The 22,147-nt window shown below is 40.6% G+C and overlaps 1 protein-coding gene across 3 annotated transcripts in view; it reads right to left on the minus strand.

The window, feature by feature from the left end:
* The window catches only part of TMC5 (transmembrane channel like 5), a 28,083-nt gene that overhangs the window by 1,784 nt on the left and 4,152 nt on the right, over positions 1–22,147 (minus strand). For 2 of the 3 annotated variants that reach the window (XM_027654762.1, XM_027654763.1), the window contains 19 exons: positions 15,445–15,606; positions 14,731–14,915; positions 14,251–14,355; positions 12,606–12,698; positions 11,780–11,879; positions 11,109–11,199; positions 10,552–10,800; positions 10,237–10,388; positions 9,567–9,711; positions 8,889–9,044; positions 8,206–8,372; positions 7,511–7,589; positions 7,030–7,127; positions 5,218–5,313; positions 4,548–4,623; positions 3,603–3,736; positions 2,298–2,471; positions 1,244–1,322; positions 822–914 (listed from right to left, as the gene is read on the minus strand). In XM_027654762.1, coding sequence (XP_027510563.1) covers positions 822–914; positions 1,244–1,322; positions 2,298–2,471; positions 3,603–3,736; positions 4,548–4,623; positions 5,218–5,313; positions 7,030–7,127; positions 7,511–7,589; positions 8,206–8,372; positions 8,889–9,044; positions 9,567–9,711; positions 10,237–10,388; positions 10,552–10,800; positions 11,109–11,199; positions 11,780–11,879; positions 12,606–12,698; positions 14,251–14,355; positions 14,731–14,915; positions 15,445–15,518 — 2,346 coding nt within the window. In that variant the 5' untranslated portion in view covers positions 15,519–15,606. Of the gene's footprint in view, positions 1–821; positions 915–1,243; positions 1,323–2,297; positions 2,472–3,602; positions 3,737–4,547; positions 4,624–5,217; positions 5,314–7,029; positions 7,128–7,510; positions 7,590–8,205; positions 8,373–8,888; positions 9,045–9,566; positions 9,712–10,236; positions 10,389–10,551; positions 10,801–11,108; positions 11,200–11,779; positions 11,880–12,605; positions 12,699–14,250; positions 14,356–14,730; positions 14,916–15,444; positions 15,607–21,959; positions 22,040–22,147 lie in introns of those variants that run through there. The other variant, XM_027654764.1, reaches the window with a different exon arrangement.

Genomic DNA, 22,147 nt, shown 5'->3' on the forward strand with positions numbered 1-22,147 from the left:
AGCACACAGAAAATGTCTCTTCAATTTCAGCTCCCCTCTTTACAGCCAATATTTACTTATATTGTCACACATGTATTTATATTTAACAGTAGATCAATATCAACTGTTATCCATGTTTATTCATTTATATTTATTTATATTATCACTTTAATGATGGCCGGTCATACAGAGGGATTTGATTTTTTGGGAGGAAGGAGGGGAACCTACCAAAAACTTTTTGTCTGCTAGTATGTAGGTCAAGGAGTTTTTACTCAACACAAATTAAAACACTAGACAGCACCTACATGTGTATATTTTTACACTAATTTGTTTGGTCGGTGGGCAGGACTGCCTTGAAAAATAAATTTAAGTTTAAATCAGATGTCTATCGATGTCGTATGGGATTTAAATATCAAAGCACTCAGTTTTACCTCAGTTGAAAAAAACACAAACTATAAAACCCTGAGGAAATCCAGAGTCAGTGGAGGAAGGCAGCCTCATTCCCAGCCTAGGCAAGGTTCAAGTGTGGCTGAACCCTTTGTGATCATCAGTGCACACTTTAAGAATGTTTTTTTTGCAGTTTCATAGTCATAAATTATGCCTGGTGAGGGTAAGGACTTTTCTATATTCTTCCCAGGTTAAATTCCAGCCCGGAACAAATAGTTAGGGAACTTTCAGAATATCCTTTTGCTGTCTGGAGTTAACTAGTAATCAATCAGTTTGCATGAAATTATAAATACAGACACATCCCTACAGGGCAGCCTATTTGCAGGGCTGGAGGAGCCCCGTGGAATCAAACCAAGCACATAATTAAACAGCAGCACCTGAACAGGCAGACTGACCTGCTGGCCTTGTCCTCTCACTGCAGATGGATTTCGGTTTGCCCTTTGCAGTCTCCTTAGTTTTTCAAGTAAAAACATCTTATCTTTTGCTGCCTGTGGTCAAGACATATTAGATCATTAGCTGGAATGGACTAATCATTCCTGAGAGGCTCAAGGCCTGTAAGTAACCACTGATGAGAATAACTCCTTTTATCCTAAAATAATCGGTCTACAGAGGGAGCTGCTGCAGCACATCTTGAAGATACAATTCTTTTGCAACAACTCTAGTTGTGAGTTAAATTTCTCTGCAAGTCCCATGAGGGAGGGCTCCCACCCTCCCTTGCAGTCATAGGCAAAACAGGTTACAGCACCACAAAGCTGGATGAGACAATCAGCAAAGAAGCCAAAGTATAAAAAAAGATACAGCTGAAAGTCAAACTTACATTAATAATTTGCTTACGTAAGAGTTTGGTCATGGTCTTTCTTCCTTGTATTATTTGCCAGTAAAGATAAGCAATAATTCTAAACAAAACAAGAAAGTCCAACATATGAGCATTTCCTCCTAGTCATTGTCTAAACAGAAAATTATCCTGTTTATTTTAATCCATTAAAAGACATACATACATACATCTCTGCACACACACACACACATATATATAAAGTAGATGTACACAATTACACAAGGAATGGCAAACACATGAAATTGCTTAAAACATTTTCTTGACAAAGACCCAAAGATCTAAGAACCTGTATAAAATATGAGAGGTACAATTAAATAAGTCAGCAATACAAGGTGCATTTTGGAAAACAAACAGGAACCTACTGCTCTTATCCAACCTTGTGTCATCTGCTTGGGCACAGGCCTGGACCTTAAATCACAATGTGGAACACTTACTGCTTCCAGGCCAGTCCTGGTCCCACTACAGCGAGTGGGATCTTGTTTAATGGGAAAAGATTTGGGCTCTCAGGTGCACAAGGACACACTGGAAATACCCAGCAGCACAGCTATGACTTCAAACCCCACCAATGGGCACGTAGTTTAATGTGCACATACTGGTTTTCCCAAAATAATTGACTTCAGCCAAGGTGACAGAATGTGAGTTCACCTGGGATTAGCTGGAAGGAGATTGCAACCCACCTACTACCCCCTATGGTGTGCACCTTGGACATGCTGCTGTGTACCACCACACCCTCCCAGCCCAGACAGGGAAAGGAAAAAAACAAAGGAAGCCCAAAACTAGGAATCCCAAATAAGGGAGGCCCAAAATTCCCCTAACTCCACACAGGGTTAGCTTGCAGCTGGTTTGTGAAGAGCTTTGGCATTCCAACATAATAGGAATAGGTTTTATAACTTCTTTATGTACTTCAAATACATGAATTTCCAACACATTAACTATTTCTGATGCTTTAAAATGCAATTTGCAATTATTTTTTTTTTTTATGAAGAAGGGCTATGTCACTGCCAGGTTTTTCCACTTTTCATAAGCAGATACTTACAGTACAATGCTAGAGAGGATGAAGAAGAAAAGTTCACTTTTAATTAAGTTATGGTAGATCCACACAACCCATTCTGAGGCAGTGTAATGTTCCAGTGTGTGTATCCACTCAGACACTGCAGCATACATAGAAGACAAGCCTCTGAAAGGACCACATCCTTCTGAAGGTTTTAACCTGGAAGTGTGAGAAAATAGCTACTCAAAAACTTCACATACTAACCAATGAACTTAGTCAATGCTGTGATTTTGTACATCAAGATTCTCATCAGTTTGCTCTAGCCCTCTGTTCTCTTTGGGTTCTCAGGTACTTCCATGATCTGTGTTTCATTTTTAACTTGAGTCCCTCTGCAGCCACTAAATGCCCACCTGAGATGATGCAGTTGCTGCAGTGGATCAGTGCCAAGCCCTGTAAACACAATCTTGACCTCAATGTAACATGTCAATCACTGTAGCACAAGCTACAGCAAAGTGAAAAACTGGACTTTTTTCAAGTTTCACCACAGGGAACCATCCTTTCACCTTGCCTTCAGGGCCATGAGTCACTGCAGATTTTCAGTATCAACAGAATGTGCTGAGCTAAGGCAGCCCATTGCAAGAATTAACATTATCAGGTAGACTGAAATAAGAAAGTGTTCTTTGCTTTGAAGCTGAAGCACTCCAGGCAGCCTGAAATTCCCCCTTGCCATCTGGAAATGTTTGCTCTGATAGATTTCATCCCATCTAGTTTCATGTGTAGTCACTTGTCTTACTAAATATTGAAATCATGTTGCTGACAAGTCAAGGAAAAGGCTGCCCCTCCTTACTGTGGTCAGAGCAACATGCACAAAACCAAAGCAGCTTTAAAATACTGGTAGCACTGAGACGGATTATTACAGAGGTTAGCACTGCCTGCAAAAAGAGCCTCTGAAGTTCATAAATAATCCAGAAGTTGACCTCAATTGAGTTTTTTTCAGGTGTTTCTCTGCTGCAGACCCAGTATAGCCTATAACATATGTAAGCCCAGAAACCAAGAGTCAGTCACAGAAACTTCTGAGAAGGAGTTTGATGCTACATTTAAATAGGAACCCAAAACTTCAATGCAACTTTGTTTCTTGTCCCACTTTCTTATGGGACAAGCTACTCAGCTACATTCTCCCAGGCTCACCCAGCATCTCTTGTTCTCAGAATACAGAACATCTCCTGAGCATCTGAAACCTTCCATCAGCAATTAATATAGCTTTTCCTATGGAGAAATGCAGGTTCCTCTGCCTGGTATCAGGTCACACAGTATAATTTAGTAGGCTTGAGCACCAGTGACCTTCCATACCTCCAGACACTGACTCCAATGACACACAGGACTCCAAGGAAGGAAGGGCAAAACAGTAGGAACATGAAGGATGTTGTCATTTGAGCAGTTCTCCAGACTTTGCGAGGGGGCTGGCAATTCCTCATCAGGCTGACCTTTAAAGAGATGAAGGTACTCTTGGAATGGTGTTACCTCCCACTTCAGCTTAAGTCGATCCCACTGAAATTTCTGTAACAGCATCTATCAAAAGTTTCCAAGGATTTCTTTTATATGAATTTGATAGACATTCTGTAGTTTTAGAAAACCTCAAGAATATAGTCTTTAAACAGCAAGCGGCAAAATGAGGTTCTGATGGCTCCTTCAGGACTCTGTTGGGTAGAATTTGGTTTTGCAGCATATGCAAACCCCTTGGTTCAGAGGAGTTTGAATCCATCTTTCTACCTACAGCTTTGTTCTTCTACATTCAAGGCTACAAACTGCTTAATGATCCAACAGACAACTTATCACCTCATCATAATACTGAGACAACTCTGAAAAGAAGAAATTTCCACCATGATCTTTAGCTGAATCACCCTACTTACACTTAGATAACTTGGCAGAGGGGCATTGCTGGGGAGTAAAATGGGAGGCCAAAGTCACAGTCACTGTCTATCCTGACACATGCACTTGTCCACTGTTAATTCCTCAGCCTTTAATTTTACTACTTCATCTTCTCCCCTCTCCAGCTGTGCTCTTAACTCCTCCTATAACCCTTCCAACACCTTTTTCCCCTCTCAGATTTCACAGATTTGTAATTCAAGGGTGTGCATCTAACTAGTCATCCTTTAAAGCAAATCCCAATCAACCAAACTGCTCCCCTAAATGCAAAACCCCACAGCCTCAACCAAAAGCAGCACTTAACAAAATAAATTCTGCCCAGATTTCAGACAGTGCAAGTTTATTATGAATACATATGACGTTTGTTACCTTTTTCACATAAAATACTATAGAAAATGCTATCATCTGGATACCAGGCAGCAGAGGTGAGAACAGGATACCAATCCTACAAGAAGGGATTTACAGAGAAAAAAAGTTACATCTTCACAGTTCACCACACTACTCTCCGTGCACTGAAAGCAAAAAATTATCACAGTAACTTCATATACAGATAGTGTTGGATTATTTGGAAATATTAACCTTGACCCTGTAACATTAAGTCCACCTTGGAAAATATGCAACTTCAAGCATACATATCTATGCGCAGATTTGCAAAACTCTCTTATAATTGGAGTAACATACTCATTCTTAGAAATAAGGCGTCTTTTCCAGGGTTTAATACTGAAACTATTTCAACAGGAACATCATTCCAGTGGGGAAGTAAACAAAATTCCAGGATACTCCTGCAGGAACCTATCAAGTTTCTCACAGACCAGGTGGCCACTGGATAAACTATTGACTGAAGTTATTGTTATTACCCACAGAATTATAAATAAAACTGGCAAGCTGCAATCCTTCCCAAAGGTACTTAATAGGTCACCTCCCAGGAACTTATCTTGTTTTTCCCCCATGATGGGAAGCACCCAGAAATGTCAGAATAAGAATGTCCCATGCTATTTCTAAGTGCAAATGAAGTTTTGCCTGTAAATGTAACACTTACCAGGTCAAGGTCTGTGCATAGATCAAATCTAAAACATTTCGTCCGATATCAAATTCTGGCTGCCCCAGGCTCACACAGACTGTAGTTCCAATAATTCTGGGGGGGAAAACCAAAAGCTACAGCACAATAGCATTTGCTAAGTGATAAAGCCCTCTGTAGAGATCCCTGCAAAAGACCCCCTGAATACAAGCATCAATGACAAATTATTAAGGGGCTGCATTAACATCATGCAAAGCAGCCAGAGCTCGTTCAGCACACAACATATAAAAAATGAAACAGAATTTGGCAAAAGTGAATTCCCATAACACACAGGAGGGTTGAAATAAGACCTAGGATATTTTTCATGCAACTAAAAAAGACAACAAACAACGGTTTGTTACTGTATCAGTAAATATCTCTACTAAGGTAACTATTTCTTATTTACTTTAAGCACAAGTATGTTTGTGCTTAAGCAGCCGAAATGTCAAGTTGCCTCGGTACAAAACTGTAACAGCTTTTCAGGTCCTGAGTCCTGAGAATTTCCCGCCTCAATCAGAAAAAAAAGAGTCTTGTAGTCTGATACTCTTCAGATATATGTGAAGTATATCCTGTTTCAAACTTACTGAGGTTGCAAGTAGCTGAGACAAACACAGGTAAGCAAGTACTAAGAAGATTCCTACTGAGGACCAATAATTCCTTTTTATCACCCCATTTTTTCCTGAGGTGGGGAGGTCCAGTTTCTGCTTGTTGTAGCAAGAACAATAACAATTTTGGTAATTATTTCATCTTGCCTTGAATACACACTTCGGTACCACCTTATCAACTACATGATCAACAGTGTTTCAGAGCTGGGTTTTCAAGTTGCTCTGAACCCATACAATTAAATACAAGCAATTATACTTTTAACCTTTCACAGTTCTAAGTCAGGTGCTTTTGGCCAGCTTAGGAGAGGCCATTTTTCAGAGCTGACACTGCAGTTTTGTTTCTGTGACCTTTTGCTGGGAAGTGGTTTCCTATCTGAACACAAGAACAGGAAGATTAAAGCACACTGGCAAGAGCTGTGGAGGAAAAGTCTTCAAAGCCTTCTCAACATTGTTAACTTTTTGTTAAATTAATACAAAACAAAGTCTTACCCTGTAAACCAGTCCTGTTCACACCATGGGCAAAGAGCAAACAATGGATCTCCTACGTAATAGGATCAGGAACCTGAATGCTCTGGAGAGCTGGCAAACACTTAAATACTCTACTGCCTAAGCCCTAAGTAATGTTTGGCAATAGAAAGGTTCACACAGCAGATGTCAGAAGTAAATGACTTTTTCCTTACCTGCTGAGCTGAATTCACATTCAGTAAAAAATATTTCTCACTTACCATGCTGCAGACCTCTACACTTGAGTCATATTACACCCCTAAAAAGACTGACTAAAATCAGATTTTATACTTATGGACACTCTGTAGTGACATAATTGAGAGGGGAAAAAATTATAGGGAGTCAAAAAAAGGAAAGGCAGCAGTGTGCCCGTGGAGAAAACATGGTTTTCTGCTTGAGACTCTTGGTTCTTTGTCACCTCACATTCAGCAGATCCCTGAGAGTACCATGTAGTGTTTCCATCACCAAAGAGAAAAAGGACACATTGGGAGAGTAGAATGCCACACACACTGACCTCCTACTAAGGAGGAGCTGCAACATATACAGGGCATCTACACAGAGAGACAATCAAGGAAGCTTCAGTCGTGCCACAGCCATGCTTCTGCTGGACTTTTCTCATACAGGAGAAAAACAGACCATGTCTTTGGGCAATGAATAAAAACAAGATTAGAAATGCAGTACTCACCTTCGTAAAAACTCTCCAAAGAAAGAGCCAAGCAAGCAAAATATGAAGTCAACTAGAACAAGACGATAGATATCCTGGCCAACCAGAGTTTCCCAGCACTTCAAGAAGCAGAAGAAAAAAAAAAAAAAAAAGAAAAAACATCAAACATACCAAGAAGTCAAAAATCATGCAATTCTAAAATTGTTCCCAAATGCTGAAACTTGATCAAAGATCTGAAATCTTGATCAAATATATGCTAACAGCCTGACTAATCATAGTTGACTTCTCACTGAACAATACTGCCAACCAGCTGAGACCTGAGCTGGGTCATTCATTTTTCCCTACAGTTCATTTCTCCAAATTTGCTAACAAAAAATATTGGGGTGGCAAACTCAGCTTTCCAAGACACCACATGTACTTCTCTTTGCTGAAGCAAATATCTTATCAAGGTGGTTCCTAAACTGGCACTGTAAGTCAAAGATTTGTATTTTTTAAACTTTACCTGTGACTCTGAGGCAGACACAATGTTAAGCCAGTAGTAGCACAGTATTCCAACAATAGAGATTTTCAGGATGATATTTCTATAAAGAGAAAGTAACAGTAACTGCACCAACAGCTGGTCAATAAACTCACTGGAGGCAATGATGGCAGGATGACCATTGGTTACACTTTATAACCTGCCAGGACCAACAGGAGCTCTCCTAGGAGCTCGGGTGTGCCATTGTTCTATTGTCCTGGCAGGAGGGGAGCTGGGCATGACAACCTTGGCACAAGCTAAACAGGCTGGGGGTGTGGGCTCCCCAGGGGAGGAAGGTCTGAGGGACACCAGGGGTTATGCAGTGTTAATTCCAGGCATCTGTTTTTAAGTGAAATGACCTCAGTCCTCTCTCCACTTCCTTTCTTTTCCTGGGAAGGGGCCAACAGTCCAGGGGCCATCTAGGGATGCTACAAACATAACTAAGCCCAGTGTCACAGTGCACCTGAGAGGGAAACCATTCCTCATGCAGAGATGTAACCCTCCAGAAGGCTCGTGGAAGACAGGCAAATCATGAAGAGATGAGTGCACAGAAGCCTTTGGAGAAGATGAGTTCTCTTCCATAGCTCCCTACTGCCCACCACACCATCCAGGCACAGCTTTGTATCAAAGAGTCAGACAACTTCAGGCAAAAAGCACTAAGAGGTGGCAGCAACAAATACCTGGCAATAGTGACATATATCTGCTGTCCAGGAGTCTGAAACCTCTCCATGCGTCCAAGCCAGGAGTAGAAGAATGGGGTGAATGTGTTGAGGAGAGTTGCAACCAAAGGTAGCACCAACATGGCAGCTTGGCTCTCGAGGTCATTGTTACGCCCTTTCACAAACAGCTTAGAGAGGGGAAAAAAACCACTATCAAACAACCCCAACTTAGAGCCTTAACCAAAATGCTGCCTCAGGGTGTGTCCACAGGGAAGACACCTGGCACACCTCCCTGTATGTTTATGTTCCCTGTATGTTTATGGGCCCATGACCTGCAGCACAGTGACCTTCTCCCCTTCTCCCTCACTGTGTGGCACTGAGGGTGGGAGCCCCAGCTCAAATGCAGCTCCTAGAAAAGAAGAGGCAGGTCTTGCTACTTTTTTCCAGGTCACCAGCTGCACTATCCCTAAGCTAACCATGGGCCCAGGCAAGCAGCTGCTGGAGAGAGCGGACAGATTTACTCAGACCCCTCAGGTCCCACCCTCTTGCCACAGTCCCCAGTGGTGCAAAGCCTTTGTAAACCAGCGTTTTAGGTCCAGCAGAATTTGTGTCTGCACTGGCAGGAAAACTGCTCTGCTTCCCTTTGTAGTGAACAGCACTGAGTGTAAGATACACATGTGGAAAACTGCAAAATCTGTCCTTACCTCAAGGTTATTGATGGAGAGGAAGTAAACACCAGCACAAGCAGCTACTGCTGTTCCCAGAAAAGCAAACCAGGAAAGAAGATGAACACCAATACGAGCAATTCTCTGTGTCACAGAAAAATTTACAACTTCTTTGTTTACTTCACTGAGGTGTTCCTGCAAGGAAACAATTCCTAATAAAGAATTTCTTAGCCAACACCATAAGGTAACACTAGTTTCAAGTAACTCCTTGAGAAACTGAATGAAAAAGATTATTTCTCTAGATGGGCACAGTGATATCCTAGGAACATTTACTGGACAGCTTTGTGTTCCTATCCTAAAAGTTGTGTCTCACAGATAACATTACCAGCCTCCCTTTTGACTACAAAATGGTTAAATTGTAGGAAGGAAAAAAAACATCAGAAATGTTCTGTTTGGCAAATATTTAATAGCCACAGATGTTCATTCAGAAGCATACAAATATTTATATGTAGTTTAAAGAGAAAAGGGAAACAAGTAGCTAAGACAACTCCAGGAGCTTAAACCAAATGAAACTTAACAGTCAGGAAGACTTAAGTCTCTTAGGCACAGGACTAGCCTGCTTGTGTCACTCTGCCAGAGATTTGTAAGTGCACACACAAATAAGTCTCTGGCAGAATGACTCATGCAGGTTAGCTTTGTACCTCCTGTGTTTTGTACCTTTATTTGTGTGCTGAGATTCTTTTGTTTCAGCTTCACAGCTTTTTCATTAGTTATATTGAAGTCCCAAGTGCAGAGCAGTTTGCTGGCATTCACAGAGTATGCCTGAGGGTTAATAAAGTTCCTGGTGAAGGAGTTTGCCATGCTGCAATGAAAATTGAATTTGTGAGATGCATCATGGGAAATACATCAAGTCTGCAGGGCAAGAAGGGAGATAAGGGAAATTTGTCAGTTTTTCCATCCTGTCCCAAGGCTATTACCTGTATCAGAGCATGTCACATAAGACAATGTGGAAAATAAACTTTAATGTAAGAAAAAAACTTTCATATTTCCTTCTCCCAATAGTTGCTGACAATCTTTGCCTCTGGAAGGCCATCATCAATAAGGAACTATATTAGGAGCAACAGCTTATGAAGGGTTACTTTAGTTTCAACTCGGATTCTCTGCATGTTCCTTACTATTTTGCAGTTATTTTTAATTTCTCTAATAAAGGTTTGGATTTTGGAGACTGTCTTTTGAGCAGAAACTTCTACTTTATACCTGGAAATGAGGACTTGCAGAAACACACTCAGGTAATTATTACTGCTAACTGCTGACAAGGTGGGGGGTTTTTGTTGTTTGGGTTTTTTCCTCTTAATATAAAGGAAATAAGAATTCACAGTTAGTTTACCTGAATGACAAGATAAGAAAACAGATGACAAAATGTACTCCAACAGTGAAAATATAGGCCAGCTGCATGTTGTAAGATGGACCGTTCTTTATTTTACTGATTGTGGCATTGGTGTAAAAGCCATAGTAGAGTACTGTTTGTTGAAAATAACCCTGAAAAGACAAGGACGTTATTCAGAATGTTTGCTATCACTTCCATGTGGTGGAAAGTATCATCATCTGAAGGCAAATTAACAGAAGTGGGAGCTGTCCCATTCTCTACCGTGAAATCACAAGCGTGATTGAACTTACATTTAGATAAAATTTGAATACTTACAGCTCCAGTGAGCAGCTCCAGACCCGTGAATGAAAGGTTATTTGGTTCTGCTGCAAGAAACTGAGGAATTGTGATGAAGCTGAAGTTTATGAGGAATGAGAAGATGTTAAAATTTAGCAGCCACTTCAAGAAAATAAAATAAGAAAGAACACTCGTTCCAAACTCAGCACCAATGATCTTCAGGGTCTTGTGCCACACCCGCAGCAGGTGAAAATGTTCTGAAATGGTGTTTCCAAACCGCCGAAATGACTGAAGTGCAAAAGAGGAGAGAGATGAATCTCAGCAAGCAAACAGGATGCAGTTTCACATAATAAAGCCTCACATTTTTTATGGCTTCATTTTGATGTTAAGAACAGATCTGCCCCACTCCACACACCATAAGATGCTTAACTGGTGTTCCTAAGTGCTCCCATAATGCACTAACGACCACTGCAGCAATTAACTGGTTCTTTGGTAAGTGACATGGAGCAAGACACCAGATTCCTCTGGAGACAGTGATAGCATTGGAGCTAAAGTGGATTGCTCTGCTGTGACTGACAGAAGTTTCTGACACTTACCACTGCTGTGTCCTGCAGACACTGTGTACAGCAGGAAAGTTGAGTGCCACGGTGCCTTGACTTTTCTGTTATTTCTTTAAGAACTTTATTTCTGTGGAAGAGCAGGGCAAGGGATGAAAAGCATTATAGTGTGAGTTGTAATTGAAACAGAAAGCCAAAGAAGATGCTGCAAATGAAGCTTCACTCATGTGCACATGAACAGAATTAACAAAACATGAGGATGTTCTTGCTGGTTCTTTTTATATCAGCTGATCCCCTGTCTCTTGCCCATGCTGTGACAGCATGTTTTAACCCCTCCACTAACTAACATTGGGAACAAAATTTAACTATATTTTGTGAGGAGACAGAAGGATGGTTGAGACTATGCAGTGTCTTCTCCATTTTCAATGGCCAACATCCAAATGTCCTTTGAAAAGGGATCTGAAGTCATCATTCATAACCAAATCGCAAGATCTTGATATTCTGTATTATATTACCATAGAGATTCTTCTCATCTCCGTCTTTAAATCATTTCCCTTGTGAGATGTTAACTTTTTAAAAGTGCATTAAAAAGTTCTTAGTCATAAAGTGACAAATCAAATCTGAGCAAATGGCAAATCCCATACTTGAGAGCTAGATGTTGCTAGAAGTATAATGTTTGTAAAACTAAATGGATAAACTTATATTTTTACCTGATCTCTCTCTTTTTTTTCATGGTCCCTGGCATCTTCTGGATTGCCTTAATCCTTTCACTGGTGGACATATTTGCAAGGCTTCCAATTAAATCTTTCTCTGCATCAAACCCATGAAAAAAACAAAATTTTGGGATACTAATATAGTAATTTTTATACACAACCTGAAACAAATATAACAGTATCCCCCATTTTCACTGCTACCAACGTGTGACAAGTTCTGAGACTTAAAAATATTGTCCAGAATATCTTCAGCTCCACCAGTACTCTAATAGAGATGCAAGCAAGTAGTACAATAACGTTCATACAAAGAGCTGCAATACAAAGGAAAGCAAAACACTGACAAACTTCAAGATTCTGGTCTATTGCTTGATCACTGTTTGACAGTTACACTTCTATGATGCTACATATTGACTTGAAAGCTAAACTTTTGTTTTATTTATTCTATAATTTTAGTTGATGTTACTGGCCAAACTTAGCACTACCTACGCAATAGACAGAACTGCATTACTTGACAACAAGGCTGTTTTCCCATAGTTGAAATTTGATGCTAATTCTAAACACAGTGGCTGAAAACAATCAATTAGCTGTTCAAACAAATTCTGATAAAGAGCTACAATTCACATTCATACTGCACCACGCTTCATTTGTCATGGGATTTGAGCATGTTAGCAGAGCATAAAATATTAATCACTGGTGTTAGCACAAACCAAGTTGTCCCCGTAACCACAGACAGACTGTGCAGGCAATTCTGGCAATAAACTAAGAACGGTATCGATCACTCCATCCTTGTACAAGATCCTGAACCACTTATCTGAACTCCTACCTTCACTGCCCACTGGATCTGTTCCAAACATGCTGGAGGGAGCCAGAAAGGCCTCATCAGGTGGTCTTCTGTTCCGTCTCCGAACAAAGCTGTCTAAACAACATGCATTCTTTATAAGCCCAGATAGTCCTGACAAACTGACTTCAGAAATTCAAATTTCACTTCCACAGAAACAAGTCAAAAGATTACTCTTCAAACTCACTACCTACATGCAAACAGATACTCCCCCAGTCACTTCTTTCCTGGTCATGCAGATAGATACACGTGGGAAAAGAGAAATGTGCACGTTCATTATTGAAGATTTTCTTCCTAGAAACAGGGCCTTTCTTTTAAAATCTTTCAACTGACTTCAGAGAATCACACTCAATCAGGCTGAGTATGTTACATGTACCAGACTCCCATTTCCCTGGGACCAAAATGCAGCTGCTCTCTCCACCTTCCTTCATCCAGTTATTTAAATAAAAGTGACTATATTCTTTAAAAGCATCTACCTTCCAGCTATGACATAGATGAGTGTAGCCACAGCTTTTCTTTCCCAGTAAGCTACTGGCCAATGTTACATGCCAATTTTGAGTTCAAGTCTGATGTGGAAGGACCCAGCTGACTGATGCACCTGTTAGTTAATGCACATGGCACAGGCTCCTTCATCATATTTAATTTAAACCTAATAATTCTCTAATGTTAGTGTCACTTCCACTTGGAGACAACTTCCTTTGTAGCAATTAAACAGGATCAGAAAAATAAAAACATCTGTGCCTTCTTGTGGAGGTACTTATGGAACTTTCAGTACCCAGACATTTAATCTCTGGTTGGTTTGAAATGGCCCCTCTCCTTCCTATCAGGAATTAAAAGCCATGTATGTTAGTAAATCTATTTCCGTGGGTATGCATGGAGTAAGGCATTTCCAGCAACCAATAAATCATTCCTTTTTCAATACAAATACAGCATTTTGCCAAATTAGATCTTAATTTAAAGACCATGTTCTCAAAGATGAAAAGGAGAGAAAAAAACCCCAAGAATCACTTTGGGAGCCCAGAGAAAGGGTTCTTTCTGTCCATCTAGATAACAATTCCAGAAAAGAATTAATTACATTCCAGAAACAGCAGACAAGAACTGAACTGACTGAAGTGAACAGAAAAATTACATGATATGGGAAGAACAGTTCCTACCCAGACAATAAACTACTATGCAAGCCTAAAATAGAAGGCCAATTGCACTTTTTACAACCCTTATGTATTTTAATAAATATAAATATCTAATTACTATTGTAGAATTTATATGAGCATAACATGGTGAAAAATTCACTACAGGTAGTCTCAAAACACACCCTATTTCCTCCTACAATGAGTCTCTTTTGATAACTGTGTAAATTTGTTGCATGCTGACCCACTTAAAGGAAGTTTGGGTTAAAATGAGTAGGCATTATATCTTTCATTACTTAAGGAATAAAATGAGCATCTTCAGAAGGATATTGAAAAATTCAGCTACAACAAAAAATGTAGGATAGTAAACGAGAATTTACACTTTATGATTCCTTTTATGACATGAGGATATTCATACCTGAACCAGAAGGCTTTTAAATATTTGCATCATTTTATGGAGGGTGAGACTGACGTGCAATATTGTGATGCACCACAATCCTTACCTTCTGATCCATTGGAAGTTCTGTGGGTATAGGGATAATCCAGCTGATGGAAGGTAGAAGCTGGGGTGTATGCCAGTTCTGGCTCAGGCTCAAAGGAAAGATTGTCTGTTGAAGGGAATCAGAATTACACAGAAACTTGTTTACTGCTGTGGATTATTTATGGACACAGAACACCGGCCCTGTGATCAAGCACAGCTCTACTGCAAACACAACCTATTCCCTTAACAAAACTCCCAAATCTCACTCCAATGTCCATTCTAGTACTCAACAACACAAGATAGTATTTACTGATCCATTAATACAACACACAGTCCATGGATCCATTAATGTAACACCTGAACTGCTTTAAGAAGATTTAAAAAAAGGGCAAAAAATACATAAAGAGTTGAGCTTTGCAGAGCTGCAGGACTCCCTCGGGACAGAGTAAGCTGTTATTTGTTCCAGTGTTTTTGTAAGCTGGTCACATGAGAAATTACATACCTGTGAAATTTCCATTTGGATTCCTGCTTGGTAAATCCTCTCTGTATCCAGAGCCAGGTCTCATGGAGTCCATTGGTATGGCCACAGGGTAGTTCTGCTCTCTTCCACTGCGCTCTCCATAGGAACCATGAAGTGAAGGATCATCAGGGGTTTGGTGAGAGAAGGGATTGTTTTGAGAACTTCTCCTGTGTAAGCAGTAAAAAAGAAAACCCTGACTGTCACAAAAACTCTCAATAGATATCCTTAATAATTTGCTACCTATTATTATCAAATTTGAGTTCTTTATAAACCAAACTCTGATACTGAGACGTATTTTGTAATTCTGATTTGGTGATCAACTGAATTAGAACAGCTAATACTTTTCTCCACGTGAAGTTAGCTTAGACTCTGCCTAAATAGGAATAACTGCTTGGAAAACAAGAATATCCCAGATTATAGTATATTGTGAAAATTACTGGAACTAAAAAGTATCTATGATACTATGCTATAAATACATTTTACTGAAATTCATCCAACATGTAAAAAGTAAAACACCATTTCCCTTGAATGCTGCCTTCCTGGTAACAGCTTTAAAAAATTGTGCCTGAGAATGAAAGCATAAAGGAAGGATTAAAATAAATCCACAAATTAAAACTCTGGGGGAAAAGTTTCTCCTGCATATGAGTAATTTAATTTCTTATGGCACAGTCACACAGCAAAATTAAATAAACTCACCTTCTATCAATTTCCAATGTCTCTGAGAAGTAGTAGTCTGGATTTTCAAAGCCTTCATTGTAATGATAAGACATGACAAGTCCTTTGTTTGGAGGATGAAATCTTCCCCTTTTTTGTCTCTACTGCTTCGTTAATATGTTAATGAGAAGACTGATTACAGACCTGATTACAAAACAGATGCACGTACATAAAAAATGAAAAGGAAGGAACTCCATTTTAGCAACTCAGAAGATTCTGCCATCCCACTAACAAATAACATGAAAGAAAATAAATCAGAAGTGGTTATAACTTCATGATATTTACCATCAGGAAATTGTGGTCCACTAGAAGTTGCAAGTAAAATGGGAATATTTCTCTATAATAAGCTCTCTACAAAACTGAAGAACTGGAGTGCCACTGATGTTTTCCCCAACATTGAAAATTCAGCCAGGTTTTAGAAGCATGTCAAAACAATAGGAGGAAAAAATAGGTTGGTTTTGGATTTCTTACAGAGTGCTCCATTTTAGTCTTACACAAACCAGACTTGGTCAGAGTTTAACAAATGGAAGCCCAGATAAGTCAGTGAGAAGGGAATGTTACATTAGAAAAACAGAATCCAAATTAAACAGGCAGTTCTTGCAACTAATCAAAAATGATACTCAGAATAAAAAAGGAAGCAAATTTTAGCATTAGTTCTTAAAGGCACCATGCCAAGTTTCATCAGGTGGCAGAGCTATTCCACAGCAGCGAAGGAAAAAATAAACGAAAAAGGGCACATCTGGCAAAACCCATCAGAACCTATTTTTATTTTGGCTCCATTCCTAGAAAAACACAGCAGAATCTCATTTCACAGTACAGTCTCTACCAACTTTTCTATTTGCAGTGGATTTTATTTGTGACTTTTATTACAGTAAAGGAAATATCATATGAAAAGTATCTTCAAACTGGATAATTATACAGTGTCTAGTTCCTGAAGCCTTGTCAAAATCTTCTTGTTCTGCCACAAGAAGCTCTTAAATTACTGTTATGTCACTTGCACACCTAAAGATCTTGGAACACAGTCTAAAATCCTGCAGTGTGACATAATGGTAAAACACTGCCCAGGTTCTGCACACTGACTGGCAAGGATTGAATTCAAAGTCCTGCATTTTAATCAGAACACTGACTACACTTTGATTACAGCCTGATGAATCATGCTGTGACGCCCATGGATTCAGCACACTCAGTAAAAAAGCACACGGGGCACTGTGAATCTATGGTGCATCACCCCTGCCTTCTGTAAACAATGGAGTGTGGTTACTGCCAACAAGAAACCGTAAAAACTGTCTCCCCTAGGTGAAACTTCTGTTTTTTCAGGTAACAACTGCACACCTACAGAGACAGAGTGAGATTCTCACAAATGCAGAAAAGTAATTAGCAGAGCCCCCTCTCCTCATCTCCAAAGAAAACCAATGAACACCCAAAGAATCCAAGGCTCTGATATAAAAGTCATGAGAAGTTTAAATCTCCTGAGAGGCAGCTTTCCTTTGACAGGAACCACTCAGCTCTTGGTGATCTTTTGAGAACTTGCTTGGAATATATCTGAACTTTTACACAAACACTTCAGGTATTTTTACATTGTGTCCTTATGCTCCATTTTAATGCATGGAAATGATTCACAAAAAAGATAATCGTGGACTTCTGCAAAGCCTTGCTTGGAAAACTAAACATCCCCTATAAGAGTGATTTACATTTCAAACTGCAATGAAAAGCTAAAGAGGAAAAAATTACATTCTCAGGGGAAGAAAGCTCTGAGACAATTCCCTTTGAAGAGTGTGCAAAATCACATTTTTCTGTTTTTTTAACTTGTTTCCCAGGAACCCAACTCTCTTGGACTCAGACATCCAGAAAGCTGGGAAGCCTGCCAGCAAGGCACTTGGAAAGCTGAGCACTGATCTGAACAGCTCATCAGCTTGCCTGGTCTTCATTCAAGCAGTAGGGAGAGCAGATACTTTGATGGAAGTGTACAGGATGTGTAGACTCAGCATTACCCAGAAGCAAGCTGGCAGAAAGCACTGACCATCCCCATCAACTTGATATAGCATCAACCAACCAGAAACAGATCAGCCTGACTGAAAAATACATCCAGCACTTCTTTCTCTTACTTGAAAGACCTCTAGGCTTATCCAGAAAGGCTTGCTAAGAGACTCAAAAAAGCCCAGGACAGACTTCCTATTGGTTTCATCATTATCCACTTTATTTCGTTGGAGCCTTAAATGCATCACATGCCAGATGTACAGTCTGACACTGAACCCAGCACCTGAAACCACTTTGGTTTTTCTCCACCCACAAAGTTTTAAGGACTTTAAATAAATTCTCCACATACCCAGAGGCAAATTGAAATCTTTGAATTTCGTTCCTGAAAAAAACAGTTTTTTCCCTTGCTACCTGCAAGCATTAGATCTCAAACTTTGAGGTATTTGGAGTGAGCAAGAACATGAACATGGAATACAGGAATGGTTCTTGACTGTAGTCACTCACAGATTGCTGTGATACCTGGTACATAAGTGCTGTAGGCTGGGAGGGAGGTGTGTGTATGAACAGACATGCTCAGGGTGCACAGCTGGCACGACAAGGGTGCCCAGGTAGGATGCCAAGGGTGTACAAGTGGCACGTCAGGCCACTCACTTCCTCCAGCCCAAGTCCGAAGATCATTTTTATCCAATCTAATGCCTACACTGCAGGTTTAGTTTGGGGTTTAATCTGTCACAGTTCACTGGAAAGAGCCCAAAGCAGATAACGCTCAAACTAAACCATCTCTTTCTTCCTTCTGACCTATGATGGGATGCAGTAGACCATAGCTCCAGGAAAAGCTATGACATATAGATTGAGTTTTCCCTTTAAAAAGTTATTTTCTAAATGGAAAAAAAAATAGCTGGAGAACAGCAGTCATTTGGGAAAGACAGAAAGCAGGATCTTGACAAATCTTCCCTTTGCAGAGTGTTGTCCACTTGTGGATTACATTTTTTGATTTCAGCAAGCAACAAGACAAATCTTATGTTACTCCTCTGGAGTACAGAAGGGTTTAAAGTCGGTGAGTTTAACAATCATTGATATGTAAATAAGTTTAGAGGTTAGGTGGAGAGTGGGTGCTTTCCCCTTAAATCCTTCAACACACACTGTAATGATATAGAACAGGAAACTCCAAGCAGTGCACACTCAAGCTTCTGGATGATTTCCCAGAAAAATAATTGCCTTCACGTCACAGACCAACAGCCTTGTTAAAATATTCCAGGTTAGTTTCATCCCTTCCTGGACAGGTAATTCTCTGCTATGGACACTAATCCTCATTTAGAATGTAATCAAATAAACATGAATGTCTTGCCAAAATAGCACTTTGTCCTGGCATCAAGTTTCAGGAAAGCCACTTGGACCTTCAAGTTCTTTACCTATAATCCCTCAGTAAAAAGGATTACATAAAGCAAGTCCTGCTTACACACATCTTGAAGAGGAATAGAAACAGTAAATTCCAGAACTACAACATAGAAAACTTAATAATGTTGAATAAAGTGAATAGAACTCATGGAAGAACTGATTCAGAGGGCTGAATGTGCTCTATTTCTGTAAAAATATTTTAGTTTTATAGGGTATGACTGGACATACTGATTTCTGGAAGCCAAAAGTGAGTTTGAGAGACAAGCCAGAGTTTTACACGCTACATCAGCAACTACATTCCAGTACCAACCACTGCTCTTCCACTGTCTCAGTCCCAACAGTTTCAACACTGCTGCAACAAACCACAGAAGCCTCTCAGAAGGTTGTGAAGGGCCTGTGAATTGACCCAAATCAAACACTATAGAGAAAACCTCATCTTTAATTGATATATTAGCAATGAAACCAGCGTGAATCACACACGGAAATGACAAACACTCACCTTTACTGCCTATTGCAAAAGTACCCAACCTGTACCTTGTACAGGCCTCCCACTGTGTTTTTATTAATGGCAGCACAGCCAGTTACAGGAATCAACATCAACTCTGCTCTTTTAGACCTTTAATCCATTTCAGAAATGTAAACTGTGCCTCTGCTACAAGAGCCCTTCCCAGTAATGACATGCAGTCTTAGTAGCACTAAAAACCCATTTGCTTACCAGTGCATAGGGAAAGAACATGTAATCAAATCAGGAAGGGAGTGACAGCATTCCCCTTGTAGGGGAATGTCTCTCCCAACAGCTTGTTGGATCTTGAGCTCAAATTAATGTACTGTAGTGCAGTGCTACCTACCAGAATTCAGATACCACCCCCCCTGTAGCCCCAGCCCTTCTTGGTTAGAGTGTGGCACAGAGAGCAGCCAGGCAGGCAGGATAGTGTCTGTCTGACACAGGGAACATTCTACTGTGGGACTGTCTCTGCCCTCACCTGGCTGCTCCCAGTGCCTCCAGCTACTGCTTCAGCACCATGAGCTCTGCTTTTTATTTGCTCTTTATCCACTGTTTTTGCACCTACTCACTTGTTTGCCTTATTCTTTCCATCTAACATTCCTCTTGTAATTTCCCCCCAATATAGTAAGACTACAGTATTTTCATCCTGTTCACTTTGTTTGTAAGTAAATCCTGTCACCTGTGGTTGCTCAAATAAGGCCTTTGGAGAAGGACTGCCAGATCCTTCATGTTTACAGTGGCCCAAGCAGGATTCTACTTCTTCACCTGAGTTTAGACACCTTTCTTATAAACATGCCCCTGAAACATACAAAAAATGTTACAATATGCAGTTAAAAATTATAGTGTCCAATAAAGTGTCGGAAAGGTGTGGTGCACACTTCAGGGTTTTTGCTCAAAGGCAGTGGCTGAAAGTTCAGATACTTCATTAATTCTGTGAAATTCATAGTACTCTCCCTAATCTACCACACACATCCTTGCTTCTCCACCCAAAAGGCCCCAGAGGATCACAATTCTTATGGACAGAAGTACATATGACAGTGGCTTAGCATGAACTAATCCTTTCCCCAGAGACCCCTTTGAGAGCAACTTTCTCTTTGTTTGCTGCATGGTTGCTTTTGTTCCCTTAAGTCTGACCACAAGTTGCAAACTTAATTCACTGAGAAAATTATAAACTATATAACTACTAAAATTGGAAATAGTGAACTGAAGAGCAAGAACAGTATACCTGGCAGAGAGAGGCAAGATTAGCAAGAATAAGAAATAAAACTCTGCATTATCTCTTTACCACTTGAAAGACATTACCTAGCTCATAGTCTGACCATTACAGGGAAAAAAAGACTAAAGCAAGAATCATTTCATATCAGTGCAACTCAGTCTTGTGACTAAATTTCCAAACTGCAGAGTGTCACGTTCTTTGCATTTAGCAAGACTAAATCTTGCTTTGTAAAACAAGTTTTTTAAGTCTATTAACCAACATTACCAGCCACTTGTATTTGAAGGAAATAACTGCTAAAAAAAAAAAAAAAAAAAAAAAAAAAAAAAAAAAAAAGGAAGCAGTTTTTGAGTACCTGGTTGGAATAATTTTCTGCTTTCAGTGCAAAGGCAGTCCATACAGCAGGTCTATCAGAGGCATGAGAGACTGCTTACCAGAACAGTTCTGAAGTTTTGCCTTAAAAGAAAGCTCTTTTTATTGCACTTGCAATGGATACCCATCCAGTTTAAATGCAATCTTCAAATTACATTTTAATGAGCAGTATCAGTTACAGGAGTCTCATTCACAAGTTCAATTGGAAAAGCAAATGAAGACTATACATATGATCATTTCATATAATAAACAGGGTTAAAATATACACAGCGATGTTGGACTAAAAAAGGGCATTGTTCTGTCTGTCATTTCTGGCTTAACTTCCTGTTAAGGATATTGTCATCTCATTACTATTTGCACAGGCAGCATTTAAAAGAACTTTGAGGGAAAACAAAAGGTACTCACAATACTTTGACAAATAAACTAAGAGACTAGAAAATGGCTCGGGAGAACCAGAAAAGAGAACCAGTTTTGTCACAGGTTTCTCCTAATTCTTCAAAATCCTTACATGCAGTTTTCAAATCGTTGGACAAATAGTTTCACACAATCTGAATCCTTTTTTTTTCTTTTTTCCGACAAAATGCAGCTTCATTAAAATGCAATGTAGCCAAATCCATTAGGGAAGCATGTGGCTGCTAATCCCCCATGGGACCAGCCCTTGCAGCCGAGGGCAGAGGAAGCCGGTATGTGACTAACGGGGCGATAAAGGTGAGAGGGCTGACACCAGGTCTGGGCACCGCGCCGTGCTGCTGCTCACCTTTCAGAGAGCAGGAGCCGAGTATATCCCTGACACTCCCGCCATCCAGCCCTTACGGTTCCATCACTCTAAACTAGCAGCGGCCACCTGCTAAGCGGCAGCCACCTGTCGGGAGTTCGAGTGGCTCCTCCATCTCAGTGAACGGAGAAACCACCCTGCAGCCCCGCTGTGGAGCAGACCCAGCCCGGCCCCAGCGCTCCATCTGCCGCCCCCCCCGACCCTTCCCAGCCGCTCCAGGACGGCAGAGCCCCGGAGCCGCCCGTCCCAGCTCTTACCTGCCAGCCGGGAGAGGCTGCCCGCGCCAGGTGCCCCGGGATCGCTCCCGCCCCGCCGGCGGCTCCTCCCGGTGCCCCGGTCCCGCCCCGGCACCGATGCCGGGGGAGCCGCCGGTGGCCTCCGGGTTTGCTTCGCTTCGCTTCCCTTCCCCCTGAACGGGCCGTGCACGGAACTGCACCAGCGGGAA

The sequence above is a fragment of the Corapipo altera genome, unplaced genomic scaffold, assembly GCF_003945725.1.
Source record: "Corapipo altera isolate COAL_440 unplaced genomic scaffold, ASM394572v1 98, whole genome shotgun sequence".
Taxonomy (NCBI): domain Eukaryota; kingdom Metazoa; phylum Chordata; class Aves; order Passeriformes; family Pipridae; genus Corapipo; species Corapipo altera.